Raw genomic sequence first — 19,941 nt, 5'->3', positions numbered from 1 at the left:
CCTCCTTAGTCTTTCCTCTGACTATAAGTTCAACCAATAAGAAAATGACAAGAATTCTCTTTTCCTGTTATCCACTGATATCCCAACCCAAATAAAGCCTTCTAATGCCTATGTAGTTGGCTGTTAACCAACTAAGACCTTTTTACTTCTCAGTTCTTATGCAAATAAGAGAAGATACCTGATTTTACCATCTTTGTTTACCTTCTTTCCTTCCCACTGAGAGAGTAGCCTTAAAAAGAGTGTTTATTGTTCTGAAAGCATTTGTGAATCTTACAACTATTGGTAATTGAAAATATAATGATTACTTGTGATAATCCTAATTTGACTGTACACTATATTTTCTGGTAGACCAACACTTCTAAATAGGTAACAGCTGTCTGACTGCACATTTGAAAAGAGATATATATCTTTCTTCCTGGGTATTGACAATTAGAACTATTGAGGGCCACTTAAGATCAAATAAAGAATCAACACATATTAAAGTGCCATAAAGTTACATCTGCTTAGTTATTTGAATCCATTTAAGTATTCTATGTGAAAATTGACTTGAACTTTGATTTACCTATAAAGGCATTTCGTCTAATTCTCACTTGGCAATAGTTGACTTAGCTTGGTCTAGGTCAGTGCTTTTTATTTTTATTGTTTTTGTTTTTGTTCCCTCTGGTCTAGGACAGGAGACATGACCATTCAATAAAATAAACAAATTTCTAAATAGAAAGTGTAGCCCATGGATGGTAAGAAGGAGATATTATTATTGACCAACTTAAGCCATGGCTGCCATAGTTTTTTTTTTTTAAGATTTTACTAGGAATTGGGGGAGGGAACAGTGTTGGGGAAATGGGGAAGGGAAACAGACAAGTTGCTGTTTTTTGGTTCTTCAGTGTAGTTGTGGAGGATGCCGCTTCATTGGCCCATTTTGCTATTGTGATCATTGCATTCTTCCTGGCTGAGGCAGTCGCTCGCCGGCCATTAGTCGGCCACTCACGATGGCTCATGGCAGCTCACACTAGCTGCCAACCACTCACGGTAGCTTACGGGAGCCCACTGCAGCCCCACTGCAGCCTACACCGTCGCCGGCAACTCCTAGCAGCCCAGCTCTAGGTCGAGCTGTTGTTCACTGTCTTAGCTGTAGAGGGCACAGCATCACTGGCCCTCATATGTGGGATCTGAACTGCAGCCCTGCTGCTCAGAGCTCACACTCCCCAGTCAACTCTTAACCAACGAGCCACTCGACTGCCCAGATTTCTTTTCTAGTATGCCCCTACACCCAAATTAAGTCCTTCCAACATTTGTTTTTTACTCATTTTGTGTGGTTGTGTAGAGCAAGATGAGTCAAAGGAATCAGAATTTTCCTTCTCCCAACTTAGTGACCTTAGTGTTTACATATGCCGGTTAGTACTTCGGGTAAAGTTGTCAGCACAGATGAGCCACTTCTGCTTTTGTTTACTGCAGATCACTGACCATCCTTAAATAATGAGCTACAGTCCTTGTAGGTCACGACTCAGAAAAGTTGCAGGAAGGCTTTCTAAGCAGAAGGTTCTTCTCCGTTGCTGTCCTCTGTCTACTGTGGTGGTGTTCACATTTACCAGGGGCATAAATCCCTTGTTTTGTTTTGTTTTGTTTTGTTTTGTTTTGTTTTTTAAAAGATTTTATTGGGGAATTGGGGGTAGGGGAACAGACAGGTAGACAAATTGCTGTTTTTGTTCTTCAATCTAGTTGTAGAGGACGTTGCTTCACTGGCCCATGTTGGTATGATCATTGCGCTCGTCCTCGGTGAGGCAATTGGTCGCCGGTCATTGGTTGGCCGCTCACAGCAGCTCCCAGCAGCTCACACCTGCTGCTGGCTGCTCACATAGCTTGCGGCAGCCCACTGTAGCCCCGCGGCAGCCTATGCCGTCTCTGCCGACTCACAGCAGCCCAGCTCCAGGTCGAGCTGTTGTTCAGCATCTTAGTCTTAGCTGTAGAGGGCGAGCATCACTGGCCCTCAATGTGGGATCTGAACCGCAGCTCTGCTGCTCAGAGCTGGTGCTCCCAAGCGAGCTCCTAACCAGCTGAGCCACTTGGCCAGCCCCATAAATCCCTTGTTTGCTTGTCCTTCTTGTTGGCCATTTGTGACTCCTGTCATCCTCATGAAAAGTTTGGGATCCAGAGCTAGCATTAACCATCGCTCTCTCCTTCTTGTTTGGCTTAGCAGAGAGCTGCCATTGAATACATAGCATGCATTCTATTTTAGTGAGTCATTTCTAATGATTTTAATTTACACTATCTGAATGCTTGGTGAAAAATATCTTCATTAAGTTATTTTACATATTGAAGAAACTACATTTATGTGGAAATGTTCAGTGTTCCTCTCTAGAACATAACACACTTTTTTTCTTTAGTGTCTACTGAAGGTTCATGGCTCAAACTCACCCTTCAAGAGAAATATGATTACTACTACAATGTCGACTCAAAAGAGAGTTCCTGGGTCACACCTGAATCTTGTTTGCTTAAAGAATCATGGCTCACAGGAAAAGAAATTGAGGTAGGAGGTTGGTGTTTAATGGAAAACTGTACTATTAAAAATAAATGATTATTTTTCTATTTTTGGATCGTGGAAGTAAATGGGAGGGACTAATTGATTTATTTGAAGGCTGGGTATGTTGCAAAGTCTTCATGAACTGCAGTTGGATGTGGCTGCATGGTTAGCTTTCAGGATTTTTTCCATATTGACATAACACCAAACAGGAAGGGAAGAAAGCTTTTGCAGCATTTTGGGGGATGGTAGATTATCCTAAGAAATTAATCTTCAGGTGTTCCTTGACACAAAAGCTCAATTAGTGATAATTTCTTTGTTGTTATTCAAAATGTCTCATTTCTTTCCCCCTCTCAACCTACAACACAGATATAATAGGTCCTTTCAAAAGTGAGTAATGCTTCCCAGGGGGCAGTACTCTTGAAGGAATGTTCACCAAGATTACTTTGCACCTGAAACCAAAAGTTAGACCCAAAAGATGTGAAAATTGCTGTTTGCTCCAGGCTTTGTAGTATGTTTAAAGAAAAAATACTGGTAATAATTGAGTTCCAATTTGAAAAAACTAAATGGAACACAAAAATGTACAAAAGATCTTATAGAATTGTTCAAAGTCACCAGCATCAAAGATACCGCAGTATAGCAATATTGTGGACAGTACCATATTTACTAAAACTCAGAGAAAACCCTGTGGCCAAGGGCTGACAATGCCACCAGAAATCCTGACTGACAAGAAGATAGCGAAGAATATAGTTTATTAACTAATTGCAAATATTCAAAGTTCCCACAGTTTACAGGAAAATGGCATTGTGGCAATGAATTACTACAGCTACTTGTTGAAAAATGAAATTATGGACAATATTAAAAAACCATATGCTATAATTGAGAAGATGTATTAAACTGTGAAGAAGCAGCATCGAAGGGTTAAAAGTCAGAGCCAAAAACTGTACATGTGACATCCAGAGATGTCCCAGAAATAACTTTGTGAAATTGAGCATCAGCCTAAGATTATTAACAAGTGGAGGATCTACACTGTAAAATTTTATTTCATCTAAGCAATCTAAAATTACTGATTTTATTCAGTGAATGGACATATATGTCTTCTCTTAAAGGAATTTATGCATCTTTTTATATAATTTCACTTTTAATTTTTTTAATTAACCATCCATTGATTCCAGTCACACAGGCTAAGAGGTGTCACCTGTAGAAATGAATCCAGTCTTGGCATCTCTCAAAGAACATAAAAGTAAAGCCAGTTCACAGTCCACATAAAGACTTCTCACAATTCTCTTACTTCCTTTTTTCTTATTCTTCTAAGTTTCCCCTGTCTGCCCACGATAGTGCTTATCTTTCCTTACCAAACCCCTTTTCTTCTGCCCCATGTCTTTTATTTTCCCCCAAATTTGCATTTTCCCCAGCTTATTACAGGGATCTGCCTACTCTGGCTTGGGCAAGACAGGGGCAGAGAAGCCCGCGGGCCTCATGGGCACCGCAGTCTTTTCCTTGGTAGCTCTAGTGAGAGAGGAGTGATGCGTATTCTTACTGTGATCATCCTTGTGCCTTTTACACTCTGTGGAGCTCAGGCCTCGCGCGTGGCAAAGGCCAGCATCATCTGTACATCTGCGATCATGCAACTGCATTCTCCAACCACCTCAGCATAAAGTTTGGAGGATTCCCAACTCATGTCGCTAGAAAGAAGCTAAGCCAGTTCAGCCCTTGGCGCTGGTCAAACCTGTTTTTAAACCAAGCCGGAACGAGATATCCGTATCATTTTCTGAAAGATAAAATTTCCAGAAGCTGTGCTCTATGCTTCTTTCACCTGATGTGTGAAGTGTAACCATAAGAAATGTCTCTTGCCAGGACATTATTGAGGCAGTCACAGCAGATTACATTCGTGAGAAGATGTGGTCTGCTTCCGAAGATATGCTTCTTCGCTTTCAAGCCACAAGCTCAGGACCCCTCCTTAGGCAAGAGTACGAAGCTAGGAAATCATTTTTGTATGAGCAAGAAGCGAATGTGGCCAAAATACAGGTATGTGACTCACCTACCTCTAGTTACAGCAAACTGTCATATCTCCTAAAAATGTTTTATTTGATAACAGGACAGTCAACGGTCAGCATTCTAATAAATAAAACTATCTGCACATTTTTCTCTTAATCCGTGCCGCTGAGTCTGCTTCACTAAGGCTCCGAGATGGGAAGCATGTTGAATGATTTTTCACCTCTGGTGTTCTGGAGAGTATTTGGGGGCACTGTGGACTCCCACAGGTTTGCCTGCCACCAACCCAGTCGGAGCCAGAGCAACATCTCAGATCAGAGATGAAATCATGTTTCTCTACAAAACTGAATCTCCTTGTGTCACCTTCTTTCTGACTCAGGTGCTTTGCAAATTGGTTTTCTATTGCTCAGTGGATGTTGAGTGGCGTCTGAAAGAATGCAAGAGCTAATGACATAGATTGAGCATCTCCAAGAGTGTCTTCTCCCTTATATAACCTGTCGTTCTTCCTTTAGTCCTGCAGGAAAGTCTTCAGTCCCAACTTCTTTGTTGTAAGTTGTTCTTATACTTCCTTGACTTGTCCAAACTTTCTGATTGGCAGGAGAGGACCTTGCCAGATTTGGGTGTTTCTCCTTTGTGTTCCCCTAGCAGCCTCTCCCAACCACCATGATGGCTTCCAATAGGTTGTCTGTTTGTCCTTTTTTGTGCATGCAAAGTGATACTGCTATTGACGGGCAGAGTTTGACGGGTTTTTGCTTTGGCCAATAACTATGAAATTTCCTAGATTGAAAGTTTTTAAGTTGAAGAGCTTCTCTTTTGTGGTCATTGGTGTACTTAGCCTGCTTCCCCCACCGAACTATAATATTGTTCAGGACAGAAAAAGAGTTTTTAAACTTCTATATTCTTATGTCTTGCATATGGTAGGTGCTCACATGTTTGAATTTGCTCAGAACTTAAGATGTTAGAAGGCAGAAATTATTCATTTTTTAAAAAGAAATTTCTCCTATAAATCTGACACTCAAAAGAATTTTTCTAGGGGAGGCAATAAGTTTTTCAGTTTATTCCTTCTTTAAACAAACGGTAGACAACATACACAGGAAGTGAACAAAAGCATAAAAATAGAATCATCTACACTGATGCTAAGGCTCTAATTTGCACAAAATTCGAAGTGTCAGCTGTTGTGGCTCAATTTGGACGAACCCTAAGCTCTTCAGTCTTGGGTGGACATGGAGCAGTGTTGGCAGTTGGAAGACATTTTGAAGAGCCTGCCCTGTAAAATCTGTCTGATATCAGGACCCAGGGCTGAAGTCATGAGAGGGCTCAGGAAGGACAGAAACAATCATTTGGAGCCTTTTTTCCTCCATCAGAATCAGCAGGATTGAAGAAGCTAGTCATCAAACTATGTAGTCACTCCGCCATGCCTTTTTTTTTATTCTTCTGACAGGTGGATGAGGTGTAAGGCAAGCTATAGACTGCAGATGAATATGTAGTCAATATAAACCTGCTAACCCACAAAACCAAAGGATCATGAACCAAAGGGGATCATGCTAATCTCATTTCTTCCCAAAGTGGCTGATTGACCCTGAATTCAGGGAATGATCTGAAATCTAAAGACTTCCCCTGGGCCGGCCGAGTGGCGCATTGGTTAAGAGCTGGCTTGGGACGCCAGCTCTGAGCAGCAGGGCCTCGGTTCCAATCCCACATGAGAGCCAGTGACACTGCCCTCTACAGCCAAGATGGTGAACAACAGCTCGACCTGGAGCTGGGCTGCAGTAGAGCTGCAGTGGGCTGCGGTAAAGCTACTGTGAGTGGCTGGCAGCCAGCATGAGCTGCCAAGAGCCGCCGTGAGCAGCCATCCAATGGCCGGTGAGCAACTGCCTCACCCAGGAAGAGCGCAATGATAATACCAACATGGGCCAGTGAAGCGACGTCCTCCACAACTAGACTGAAGAACAAAAAGACAGCAACTTGTCTGTTTTCCTTCCCCGATTCCCCAACGTTGTTCCCTCCCTCAATTCCCCAGTAAAATCTTTTTTAAAAAAGGCTTCCCCTCCATAGAACAGCTCACCCTTCCTAACTGGCTGAATCAGCCCCAGACACAATAGTCTTAACAAATTCAGTGAGAAAGTTCCCAGGCTGAGCACAGCTCCACCATCCTCCCTCCCTCAGTCTCCTCCCAAGAAACTGAATAGTGGCACAGAGAATATATGTCATCAATAGCTAAGCCTCTATCTCAAGTGCTTATGGAACAAATCAGAAGGTGCCCAAGTAAACATGGAAAGTCAAGAAGAATTTATATAGCCATATTTTTGGTTTTTGGTTTTTTTTCTTTCTTTTTTTTTTTTTTTTAAATAATGGACTTCCTTGTCTCACTCTGATTTTAAAGGGAATGAGTCTTACATTTCACCATTAGGTATAATACAGATTATTGTTAGATAATCTTTTTCTAAAGATTAAGTTAAGGTTAAGAGTTTCCATTTACTTTTTGTTTGTTGAATTTCTTTTTAAATTGAAAAAGATACATAAATTTTATCAACAATGTTTTGCACCTATTGAGATAAATTTTTTTAATTTATTAATGTATGATTAGACTTTTCATTCATAAATAATTCTTCATGCAAACACTTTGTATGTGTGTCCATATATACACACATTCAAATGCATGCATTGTGTGTGTCTGTGTGTATAGAAGTACACATATACTATATATAATTCTTTACTAATGTTTTATTTAAGATACTTGTTTTCAAAAAAAAGATATTTGGTTTTCATATTCATTGAAAAGATTGCTTATGATTTTACTCTCATGTCTTCTTTTTGTCTTTGTTACTCTTGCAAGATGTTTGTCAATTTTGTAGATCTTTGAAAAAAACTAGATCTTTGTTTCATTGATATTCCTTGTTTTGCCATTTTCAATGTCATTGATTTCTACTTATTTTTATTATTTTTTCCATCTGTTTGCTTTGGGTTTATTTTGCTCTTGTTTTTCTAGTTCTTGGGGAATGACCTTAGATTAATGATTTGAAACTTTCCCCCTTTTTTAATGTATGCATTATTGTTCTGGCTTTTTTTTTTTTCCTGTTTTTTCCTACCTTCCTGTGGGTTACTGGATTTAAACATTTTAAAAATTACATTCTGATTTAGTTATAGTGTTTTTCAGTGTATCTTTTTATAAAGCTTTCTTAGTAGTTGTTGTAGTTATCATGATAGATAGATAGATAGATAGATAGATAATGTATACTGTATATGCTATATAACCAGAATCTATTGGTGTCATCATTTTATCAGTTTGAGTGCAGAAATCTTACCTGTCTTTATATCCCATTACACCTCCCTTCTTTATAATTGTGTTATATGTTTCCTGTATATTCATTTAGAACCACATCACCGAATTTTATAATTTTTGTTTCAACATTCAAACATAATTTAGAAAACCCAAAAGGAAAAGGAACCTCTGTTGCATTTATCAATGTACAATATTTTCTTACTGTGGTTTTTTTCTTCCTTCCTGATGTTCCAGAGCTCTTTTCTTTATCATTTACTTTGTTTAGAGAACATTATTTTAGGGTAAGTCTGCTGATGACAAATTCTGTTGGATTTATGTTGACAGTTCCTGTTTTCCAGCACTTGAAAAATATTGTGCCACTTCCTTGCCTCTAATGTGTCTGATGAGAAATCCACTGTCATTCATATTATTTTTCCCCTATAGGTAACATGTCATTCTCTCTCACTACAGAGAGAATTTCTTCAAAGAGAGCCTTGAGAACAGTGAGAGAAAAAATTAGCCATATTATTGTTGAACAGTAAGAAGGCTCTGATGAAATTGCCTACATTTAAGAATGAGTAATCCAAAAAAAATTCTCAAAAAAAATTATATAAAAAAAAAGAAAAATGGGGCCGGCCGAGTGGCGCGTTGATTAAGAGCTGGCTTGGGATGCCAGAGGACCCTGGTTCGGATCCCACATATGAGGGCCAGTGACACTGCCCTCTACAGCTGAGATGCTGAACAACAGCTCAACCTGGAGCTGGGCTGCAATGAGTCGCCAGCGACGGCAGGTGGGTTGCCAAGGGCTACTGTGTGTGGCCAGCAGCCAGCGTGAGAGGCCAGCAGCCGCTGTGAGCAGCCGTCCAGAAGCCGGCAACTGATCTGCCTCACCCAGGAAGAGCACAATGATGGTGCCAGCTTGGGCCAGTGAAGCAACGTTCTCCACAACTAGACTGAAGAACAAAACAACAGCATCTTGGCTGTGCCCCTTCCTCCGATTCCCCAGCGCTGTTCCCCTCCCCCAATTCCTCAATAAAATCTTAAAAAAAAAACACCAAGGGCCGGCCGAGTGGCGCGATGGTTAAGAACTCGCTTGGGATGCCAGAGGGCCCCGGTTCGGATCCCACATATGAGGGCCAGTGACACTGCCCTCTACAGCTAAGATGCTGAATAACAGCTCAACCTGGAGCTGGGCTGCCTGTGAGTCGCTGGCAACAGCGTAGGCTGCAGTCCCTGTGGCAGTGGGTTGCCATGGGCTACCGTATGTAGCCAGCAGCCAGCGTGAGAGGCCAGCAGCCGCAGTGAGCGGCCGTCCAGAAGCCGGCAACTGATCTGCCTCGCCAGGGAAGAGCGCAATGATGGTGCCAACTTGGGCCAGTGAAGCAACGTCCTCCACAACTAGACTGAAGAACAAAACGACAGCAACTTGTCTGTTCCCCTTCCCCCAATTCCCCAGCACTGTTCCCATCCCCCCAATTCCCCAATAAAAATCTTTAAAAAAAAAAAACACCAAAACTTAATGGGAATTATTAAATCATTGAACTTCAGATCAAAAAGTGCCACAAGCATCCAGGCAAAGAAAAAGAAACAAGCTTCTCTGAAACAATTTCACATTCCAGAGCAATGGCAGAGTCTGCAGACTCCAAGGAAGAGGATGTGACCTTCATGACATTCTTTTAATGTAACTGGCTACTCTTGTAGATTGCTGGATTTTTACCTTTGAGCTGAGAGGAGAAAAAGATAAATGTTTAGGGCTTTTTTGGCTAACAGAGAGATCACACAAGAATTTGTGCTCCACAAGATGGAGTTGGTAATTTGGATATTACTGTCATGGGTGCCCAATTACCAAGCAGCACAACCAATTTTAGCTGACCAGATTTTCTAGAGACTTGACAATTATAATCTGTGAAACAAAGAAGTAACCTCTGAGGGCTAGATATTTTGAAAGACTCCTTTGTTACAGATGCATTACACAGAAAATATATTTATGGTAACAATGAAAAACAAAACAAAAAAGATGACTATTATAAATTTTCCCACAAGTTTTCATACCAGTCAAGAGGAGACTGGTATTTTTGTAAATGCCTTCTTGTCTCTATTCGTATTTACAAAGCTGCTTCTAATTGACTTTATGGTTGAGAATTTTGTCTCCTTCTGCATGTTCATCAACAGCTCCTTCCTCCCAACTTTATACCCATAATTGTTTTTGATAAACAGCCTCTAAGTAAAAGAGCCTGCAATCTCATGGCCTTGCATAGGAGTTCTGTTAGCATGGAATGAGAAAATTCTATGGAACCAAAACTTACAAACTGAAAAAGAAGACTGTAGAATTTTGACAAATAAGAAGCATGTAATTCTGCTTCTGTACACCAAAAATTCTATACCCAGCCAACTTGCCCTGGTGTAGAAAGGTAATAATAAAATATTCGTAAACATAGAAGGATTCCAGAAAAATCTACATAATCAACAAAGAGATGAAACACAAAATGAAATCTCAAGGAAAATACTGTTGGTGAGCATTGAATTCTTAGTACCTTAAAAGTACAGAGTGGACATGTGTGCTTATTCCACCAGTGCAAGAATGCTTCAATATTAGATCATCTGTGATGACAGATTACCTCTCCAGACTGTTTGTGAATCTGAGCTAGTAGAGATTAATAGTGTTTCTTGAGTTTAAATAATTCCAGAAAAGCAGAATGAGAACTTGAGCTAATCCCAATATCTTATTTGCCTTTCAATTTGGATGAAGGAATAGGATTTATAATATATATTTGCACTTCTGTGCTTTGAAATAGTGTTACCCACAAATACTTATGAACCGCCCTTGAGACTCATCACAACAAATATGTTACTAGTTAGGTTGCCATGGAACCCAGTGACCTGCAATTATTGGTAGCATCAGAGAACAATTTCTCCCATGTCTCAGAAATGCCACACTGACAAATCCCACAGTGGCTTTTTCTAAATCAATGAACAATTAAAACTTATTTGGCTTTGTTTATGTCTTTATTACTCAAAAGTATGGACCATACACCAGCACTGGCATTGCCTAGAAGCTCCACCCAGACCAACTGAGTCCTAATCTGCATTTTTAAGACCCTCAAATGATTTTGTATGCACATTAAAGTTTGAGAAGCACTGTGAAGCTCACTCCAGTTTTAAACCCTCAGATAATTTATTTTCCCGCATAATTCTTTATCACCATAATAGCTTAAAGGATAAAAACCATGCGCTCACTTCGATAGCTAGTGCCAAGGAATTTGATCAAGTTCTGAACCCATTCTGAATTTTCTATTATGATTGCATTGAAGTTTTAGTTTGAGGAGATTTGCATCTTTGCGATAATGAATTTTCCAGTTCAGACACCAGTATATCTCTCCATTTATTAATCTGTCCTACAGTACAGGATTAGAATTTTATACCTTCATATTCAGTGTTATTTAATTTTTTTGGTATTGTGAATTTCATCTTCATTCTATTATGTAGTTTATTATTGACATAAAGAAAATTTATCAAGTTTACATATTCATTTTATAACTAGTCATCTGGAAGTTTTAATAGTTTTTTTAGGTGGCTGTTATAATTATAACTGTTTTTCACACCTCTGTTTTTTTTAAATTCTGTAATCTACAAGGAAACAAAATATAAAGAAAAACCAAACAAATTTTTGAACTGAGATATAGAATGACAGTTGTCAAAAACTCAATGGGTGGACTTAACAGCAAAATAGAGGGAGCACAGGACTGAAGTGGTGAACTGGAGGACAGAATGAAAGAAATTACCAGATCTGAATAACAGAGAAAAGATTGAAAAAATAATGAACAGAACCCAAGGCTATTTGTGGGACTCTAACAAAAGATTTAACATTTGTGTCATCAAAGTCCCCAGAGGAGAAGAGAAAGGAGCAGTACTGAAAAAGTACTTGAAGAAATAATGGCTGAAAAGTCCCAAAGGATAGCCAAGCACATAAAACTACAGATTCAAAAAGCTGCACAAACCCCAAACAGGATAAACTCAAAGAAATGCACACAAAGATGCATCACAGTCAAACTTCTGAAAATACAAGACTGAAAAAAATCTCAAAAGCAATGAGATAGAAATGGCAGCTTATCTATAGGGGGAAAGCACTTCTTATGACAGATTTTTTTATAAGAACCTATGGAGACCAGGAGAAAGAATCACAGCATTTTTCAAGTGCTGAAAGGAAAGAGTTGTCAACATAGAATTCTTTATCCAGCAAAAAACATCCTTTAGAAATGAAGGGGAAATCAAGGTGTTCTCAGATGAGGGAAAACTAACAGAACTTATCACCAGCGTACCTGCCCTATAAGAATATGTAAGGAAGTTCTCTAAACAAAAAAAGGAAATGATAAGTGAAGGAATTTTGGAACACCAGGAAAGAAAAAAGTACAACTGAAAGAGTAAAAATATGGGTAATTACATTTCTATTTTCTTCTTGTATTTTTAAAATTATGTTTGACAGTTGAAGCAAAAATTATAACACTGTCCAATGTAGTTCTACATGTATGTAGAGGAAATAGTTAAGACAATTGTATTATAAAGAGAGTAAGGATATGTGAAGGAAGGTAAGCTTTCTACACCTTGCTGGAGATCAAAATATAAGTAAAAATGAGACAGCAGTTTTCATCAGTCAGTTGGATATCATCAGTCTTCTTTTTACCAGTTCAGTGAGACCCTTGGAAAAGAGGTATCTCTCATACAGTCTTTGAAGGACAACTTGACAGTAAATATTAATTTTAAATGTCAATTATTGATTGACCCAGTCATTCTATATCTATTGATCTATCTTGATGGAAACATTCATGCAAAATACATAATAAGGTGTGTGCAAGGTTGTTTACTGCAAAAAAAAAATTATGACAATTTAATGCACACCAGCAGAGAAATTAAGTCATAGTAAATCTATACTACAGACTACCGTGTGATCACTAAAATCCATAGGGAGGGTCCGAGTTATTTTTATATAAAATAATATCAATGCTACATTTAATTTAGAGGGGAAAAAAGCAAACCTTAGCATAAGATTGGATCCCATGTTTTCAAAAGTAAAGGATGCATAAACACATAGACATATTTATATGTTTATCTTTTGTATACAACAATAAAGTATATAGGCATTTATGTTTTGCCTGCTTCAAAGTGTACATAGCAAAAAATTAGGCAATCCTTTGAAGAATAGCTGAGTTGAAGTAAGGATAGGTGCATAGGCATATTTTACTTTATACCCTTTCTCTCTGTTTGTTGTATATCCTAATAGATCATCTTCTAGGCTTTGAATACAGATTGTTTGCATAGAAATATACATTATTTTATGTTTGTTTTTTGTTTGTTTTTTTGTTTTTTGTCAGCATGCTGTGTCATAGGATGTGCAGTAAGCTACAATTTCCTCATTTAGTGTATTTTGGAGATCTTCTATTCCTCAAGATACAGACCATTCCCACAGTCAATATATGTGACTCTACCTCATTCTTCTTAATGGTCATGTGACATCCCTCAGTCTGAGTGCAATCACAATTTATCTAACTGTTCCCCTATTTGTAAACATTCTGCTCTATACACATATTTGTTTTTTACGAACAATACAACAAAAATTCTTATATATAGTTTTTCTACACAGGTACTTGTGTTTCCTTAGGCTAGATAGATTGAAAATTAGAAACACTAGGTGAAAGGCTAAATAATTTTAAATTTCATATTGCTAAATTCTCTCCAGAAAGGCTCTATACTCTTTTCTACTTTTCCCAACCCCACTCCTCCGTCTATGCTTTTTTGTCCACTGATTGGCAAGTGGATAAGGTTACAAGTTTCCCAAAATTATTCTGACTACTGCTCAAGGCTCCCTCAAGCTTGGAACCACCCAACGTGTTTGGTAAGATATTCCCACATTTTTGTAGAATTTTGTTCTGCGGTTCCCTCTTTCAATCCAATTCTGGCGGTATGCTCTCTTCCAGGATCCCTCATAGTTCTTGATCCATATGCCTTCTCATTTTCCAGCACTACTGTAGATTGCTTGAAAAGCATATTTATAAGATGTTACGATTGAGGGAAGCTGGTAAATGGACTCACATGGTTCATAGAACTCAATGTATTGTTTTTGCAGCTTTGTGAGTCTGTAATTATTTCAAAATTAAAAGTTCTTTGTGAAAAGCCTACTTGTCATTTCCAGGGATTTGCACTGAGAGGGGAAGTCTGGAGCAAGTGCTCAGTTGATCACTTTTAATTTATCCTGACTATTTTGTTTTGAATTATTACCAAAAAAGCATATTATTTTTAAAATAATAATAAAATTCCACATACAGTTTTTAAAGAATAAAGTAGGTTGATATGTGAAACATGAAAAGAAATTTATAAAAATAAGATTGTTTTTGTTTTTGTTTTTGTTTTTGTTTTTGTTTTTGTTTTTTAGCTGAGCCATCCCGCCACCTGTTGGCAGCTCACGGCTGCTCAGCTCGGGCTGACTTGAACCGCTGTTGCTCAGAGCTCAAACTCTTGAGCGAGCTCTTAACCAACTGAGCCACTCAGCCGGCCCTAGATAATTTTTGTATTTGTCTCTTTAACAAGAAACTTGTATTTCATTTCTAATTTGAAAAGCAAAATCAAAGAATCGGGGTAAGTTACAAAGGTATCCAAAAAAAGCTACTCATAAATGAACTGGAATGAACTTATAACAGTTATGGGTTTAATCCTTCTAAAGATCCCAGTTTTTGTCCAGTTTTTTTTAATGTTTCCTATAAAAATTCTCTTTAATGATAATAACCTAGTAAAGCTATAGATGGAGCATCATTAAACTTGCTATAGAAATTGATGTAATCATTAATGTTCAATCACAGCACTCCTATTTTTAGGGATTGTGAGTCACAAGTTGGTAAAGCATCTTTCTTTCTAGTCTGGGCCACAGTGGGCTACTTGTTGGAGTCAAGATACTTACTGGTCATTATTTTGAAGCATGTTATGTTGTTACCAAATAATACCAGCACCCAGTTCATCTGTTTGTATGTTTTGGGGCAATTCCACTTTATTGTTCCTTCTCGTTATCCAGGGTCTTGGTAAAATGAAGCTTTTGATCGGGAAATTGGGTAACTCTATCTGGTAACTCTGTTTGCCCAAGGTTGGGACAAGTCTCAGGTGTGAGCTCATGCTCCCTGCTCAGTTTAACGTCCACCCCAGAGATTGTGTCAGATGAGATTTGCGGGGGAGGGTCCCTGACAGCATTCCAACACAGTGTCTCTTCAGATAGTCTCTGTTCTTGCACTTTCCAAAATAAACCGAAAAACTTGTTGCGCATCATTAATTCTGTAACTCACTATTTCCCACAGGCTTTTTGGAAGGGACATAAACAACGGATAGCATATATCGACAGGCGACAAACATTCATTGATCACATTCCTTCTATTGTGAAGGTAAACATCCTTTCCCGCCTTATCAAGTGCTTGACTGAAACTTCCCTTCCTTTTAGTTTTGCTTTTGGAAGACAGACTATGGAAAGAGTAGGTATGAACATTATGCTAAGTGAAATAAGTCAGTCAGAGAAAGACAAATATCATATGATCTCACTTATACCTGGATTCTAAGGAACTGAATGGATGGAAGATGTGGATGGAGATAGTCTCAGAGACACAGGAAAAACTGAGGGTTGTTATTTGGGGGGGGTGGGGATGAAGAAGAAGGGGAAGGGATGAGACAATACAAATTGGTAATTACAATACGGCCTCACGGAAGGAAAAAGACAGTCTGGGGAATATAATCAATAATGTTGTAAATATTTCTTAGGGGACCAGATGGACTCATGTCTTGTTAGGGAGACTACTTCATAGACGGTATAGAGGCCTGACCACCGCACTGTATTTCTGAAGCTGATGTTGAATAATATTGTATATCAACTATAATGATATATACATATAGTCATGGGACATGGAGTAGAGAGTGGGAATGGAGTCTATGGAATTGTAATAGATAAGCATGATATCGGGCGGGGGAGGGCAATACAGGGGGAGAGGGGGGTTGTTACTTTGTGAGGGTGAAAAGGGTAACTATTGCATTGTACTGTACACCTGAAACTAACAATAAAAAAAAAAGTAGGTATGAACATTGAAATCAGAAGCAAGTCCTGGGTTTGAGTCCCCACCTTCACTACTCACTTAGCTGATCATGTATCTACAAGCAAGTCCGTTAAACACTATCACTGGCTCAGGTCCTTTATGTGGTTCTGAAAATCAAAGGTGAAAGTGCTTAGTAACCAGCATCACTCTTTCTCTAGAAAGTCCAAATTGATTACTTAAAGTCTGGGGGAAACCCAATTTTATTTCATGTTCCTCTTGCCATGTTCACTAATAATATTTAGAGTATTCATATTTAACAGTACAGAACCTTAATTGTAAGCCAAATGCAAAAGTTAGGACCTGAATTTGGGTGGTGAGCCAGTGCAATCCAGCTTTCCACCCAAGCTGATTGCTTTGAGCTTAGAGAAAGAAAAGGCACTATGATGCCCACTCTCTCAGAGCTGAAAACTGAAGGACTGGACAGAAGTGCAACTTCTGGAAACAACTTGGAAATCCAGATGAGAGTCAGAATAGTGGGCCTGGAGAGAGAATGGAATCAGATGAGATTAGTTTAAAAGACCTTTTAAACTGTGAAGACAGAGATTGACGTGGTCTAGATCCGTTGTACATTAGCTCCTTAATGTTGTCCTGGGCTCACCATAGAACACACGCCTGTTCTCTCAGAAAACTGGCAGTTGATACCTTGTGAAACCTCTTTGGATGTTTTCTGTAAAGACCTGAAGTATATTGGATGCATTGAAGGGATGCTGGAAGAAACCCTGTATTTGGTTTCATTTGATTGCTAGACCCATTGCAACTTTCAGGAAAATGCCTTGCCCTCTTGGATTTTATTTATTGGGATTAAAGCAAAATAGTACAAAGCTACATTACCTTCTCCACCATACAGTATAAGATGTTTTGAACCCCTTAAGAGAAAAAGCAACGAAAGAAGTAGATGAAGATTAGGCTTTAGATGTTTATTATTTGGAAGACTGCTAATTTTTACTTTTTTATCAAATAAAATATTAATATTTTTAGAAAGATGCATAAAAAGATATCAAAGTTGTTTGTTAATTGCTTGATTTCTCTACTTAACTTATTTTTAGATTCAGTCCTGGTTCCGAATGATAACAGCACGGAAGAATTACCTTTCACGACTGCAGTATTTCAGAGATCATGTAAGAGACGTGCACATGGATTTTTATCCTGGCTGAGAATGAACTAAATGAATGCTTAGTTAAATGTTAGCACTGAATGATTCTTATCAAATGGTGAAAATGAACACCATGAGGAAAAAAATAGGTCTTAGAACGCAATGTGATAATATTTGGAGGCTTACATTTTGTTTATTCAGAACTCATGTTCAGAGGGAGACTTCAACCAGTCAGACGGGATAGGAAAAATGGGTGAGCGGAAATGATTAGCAAAGAGAAACAATTTCAAAGGAGTATTTTCCAACATTACTTGCTAACCAATTAATTTAAATGGAAGCCCACAGGAGGAATTTTTTCAGGATCTTTGAAGAAGAGATATGTGAACATAGATTGGATCACCTGAAGTTTGGTGGAAAAATTCTTTTCCCTTTTTAGAGCTCTTTCTTTAAACAATCGCCATACAATCTTGTTTATACTTTTAGCTAATTTATCTGGTCCTTTCTTCAAAGAAAATGGAAAAATAAACATTACATACACCACAACTAAATACTGTCATTTCTAAATAGTGTCCATTCTTAAATATTGTCAGTTCTTAAGTCGTTCAGAATTCTAAAACAGTGGTGTAGATGGGACTCTGGAAAATCACGACTGGTCTCATTCTTTTGCAGAAAAATGAAATTGTGAAAATCCAGTCGCTACTGAGAGCAAACAAAGCTAGAGATGACTACAAAACATTGGGTAAGTGGGAGTATTCTGAAACAAAGTATGCATCCCTTATAAACCAGGCTAGACAAACTATTTCTATCTTAGTCACTTCAGAGACTGCCCCAAGAGGATTCCCATTGTTTCCAGTAGATTTTGACCGTCTCAGACCCCAGGTTCTCAACTAGGTCACAAAGGAACATGTAATGACAGGAAAAGGCCTGTCTTATAATAAGTGGAAGGAGCAAGTGGAGTGGATATAATTCCTTCAAAAAGAATGGCATAGGCATAAAGTCTGACATTTTATGTTGAATATGAGCTAGAATTTGGAATCTAATACAAAAGAGTTAGCGAGAATACAAGCTTACATTTGAGTTATTTAATTTATTCATTGGCCTATGATTTTTCACCCCTAATTTTAAACATAAGACATTCATGTAAGAAATTTAAGAAATATGAATAAGAAGGAAAAAACATGTAGTCTCATCTCCCAAAGATAATTGCAAACATCTTCCTCTAATTTCATTCTGGACTTTTCACAGTAGCTATGGTTTTTTTTAAGTATTTTTTTTATAATAGTAGAAGCCATTTGTAGCAAGTTTGAAAAAGCAAAATAAAATAAAAATCACCCAGGAGTAACAGTGATATTTTGCACTGTCTCTTTACAGTCCCAACTCTGCAGTGTTTTTTGTTGTTTTTTTACATAATGAAGATCATTCTTTACATGCTGAATTTTTTTTTCATTTCTTGTATTTTAATAGAACAATCACCAAGCGCTGTAACATAAGTGTCCTTTAATGCCTTGTTAAATAGATGATAAAAACTATACTAGAGAGGCAGCCGGTGAGCTAGCTGAGTTGGTTAGAGCGCATTGCTCATAATACCAACGTTGCTGGTTCGATCCCCACATGGGCCACTGAGTTGCGCCCTCCACAAATAGATTGAAACAACTACTTGACTTGGAGCTGATGGGTCCTGGAAAAACACACTGTTCCCCAATTTGAAAAAAAACATATGTATATATTAGAGCATATCATTTGGAAGCCAAACCCTTTATTCTTCCCTAAATATATGCATGGGCTAGACATACATTAATTCAATTCAGAACCCATTATAGTGTTATTCCCTTAGTGGCTGAAAAGATGGAAGTCTTACTCAGCACAGTTTTTCTGAGCCAAAAAAAAAAAATATCAGCATTAAATGCAATTACTTCCAAAATCGTGTGATGATGCTCATATATTGTAGGAAAGCATTCAGGCTTGACAGCAAAAAGCAGTTTTACTTTGGGAAAGCCTTTAGTTTCCAAACGTTTCCCCTGGTTCTTATTGCCCCTTTGCATTCTAAGGTCACTAATGTCCCAGTCAAGCGCACTCCTCAGAACTTTTGTGCACCTTTCCCAGTGTGCTTATTTCCATCGTGAGTGCTGTCTAGGAAGAAATGTTCATCTACCGCTACTTTTTCAAAATAAGTATTTCTCCCTAATTGATGTAAGCTCTTAGGTTGAGCCACACGGAATTATCAACATTTAACCATTTTGATCTATGAAAACAGTATTTTCAGATGGTTTAAACTAATATTATCAAAATACTGAGAATTTCTTCATATCAGGAAAAGGCGATCTAATAGTCAATCATAGAAATTAATTTTCTTCTTAATTTGTAATGTTCCTGAGATTTTAATTTTCCTGGATCTAAACTTATCTGCTATATAGTATGGATAGTCATTATTTTTGCCTAGTATTATTTCTGGCCCCTCCCCTTTGCTAATTTCGGGGACTATTTTAGTCTTGAGTTTGGTTAGGAAAACAGCACTACCGGAATAAGGGGTTATGTATAAGGATTTGAGCTTATATAATTCTGTCAGTAACAAGGGAAACAAAAATAGGTAAACCTAGAGCTTGAGGACTGGAAAAAGAATTACAAATGATGGCGGCTGAAGCACAGGCTAAGGAGGATGTGAAAGAAGCCACAGAGCCACGGTCACTTTCAATGAGCTTCCTTCTCCTTTCCCTAGAACTGCACGTCAGACAGGTTACCAATTTTCTGACCTGCCCTAGTGGCTATCACATCACTTCCCCTTCCCTAATTTCACTCTAGTTTCTCTTAATAAGAAAATTCCTCTAACTTGTGCTAACACAGAGAAAGGGATTCCATGGAAAAGTATGCCCTAGCCTTAGAAGGAAGTGATGGGGCCGGCCAAGTGGCGTGTTGGTTAAGAGCTAGCTTAGTACGCCAGCTCTGAGCAGCAGGGCCC

General features: G+C 38.4%; 1 protein-coding gene across 1 annotated transcript in view; it reads left to right on the top strand.

Annotated features, from left to right (window-relative positions):
• The window catches only part of IQGAP2 (IQ motif containing GTPase activating protein 2), a 325,198-nt gene that overhangs the window by 237,748 nt on the left and 67,509 nt on the right, over positions 1-19,941 (top strand). The window contains exons 16-20 of the mRNA XM_019641003.1: positions 2,382-2,524; positions 4,373-4,543; positions 15,110-15,193; positions 16,939-17,010; positions 17,655-17,724. Coding sequence (XP_019496548.1) covers positions 2,382-2,524; positions 4,373-4,543; positions 15,110-15,193; positions 16,939-17,010; positions 17,655-17,724 — 540 coding nt within the window. The remainder of the gene's footprint in view (positions 1-2,381; positions 2,525-4,372; positions 4,544-15,109; positions 15,194-16,938; positions 17,011-17,654; positions 17,725-19,941) is intronic.

The sequence above is a fragment of the Hipposideros armiger genome, unplaced genomic scaffold, assembly GCF_001890085.2.
Source record: "Hipposideros armiger isolate ML-2016 unplaced genomic scaffold, ASM189008v1 scaffold_55, whole genome shotgun sequence".
NCBI lineage: Eukaryota > Metazoa > Chordata > Mammalia > Chiroptera > Hipposideridae > Hipposideros > Hipposideros armiger.
Note: the sequence above shows the minus strand (reverse complement) of the source record. Positions and strands in the feature narration are given on the sequence as shown.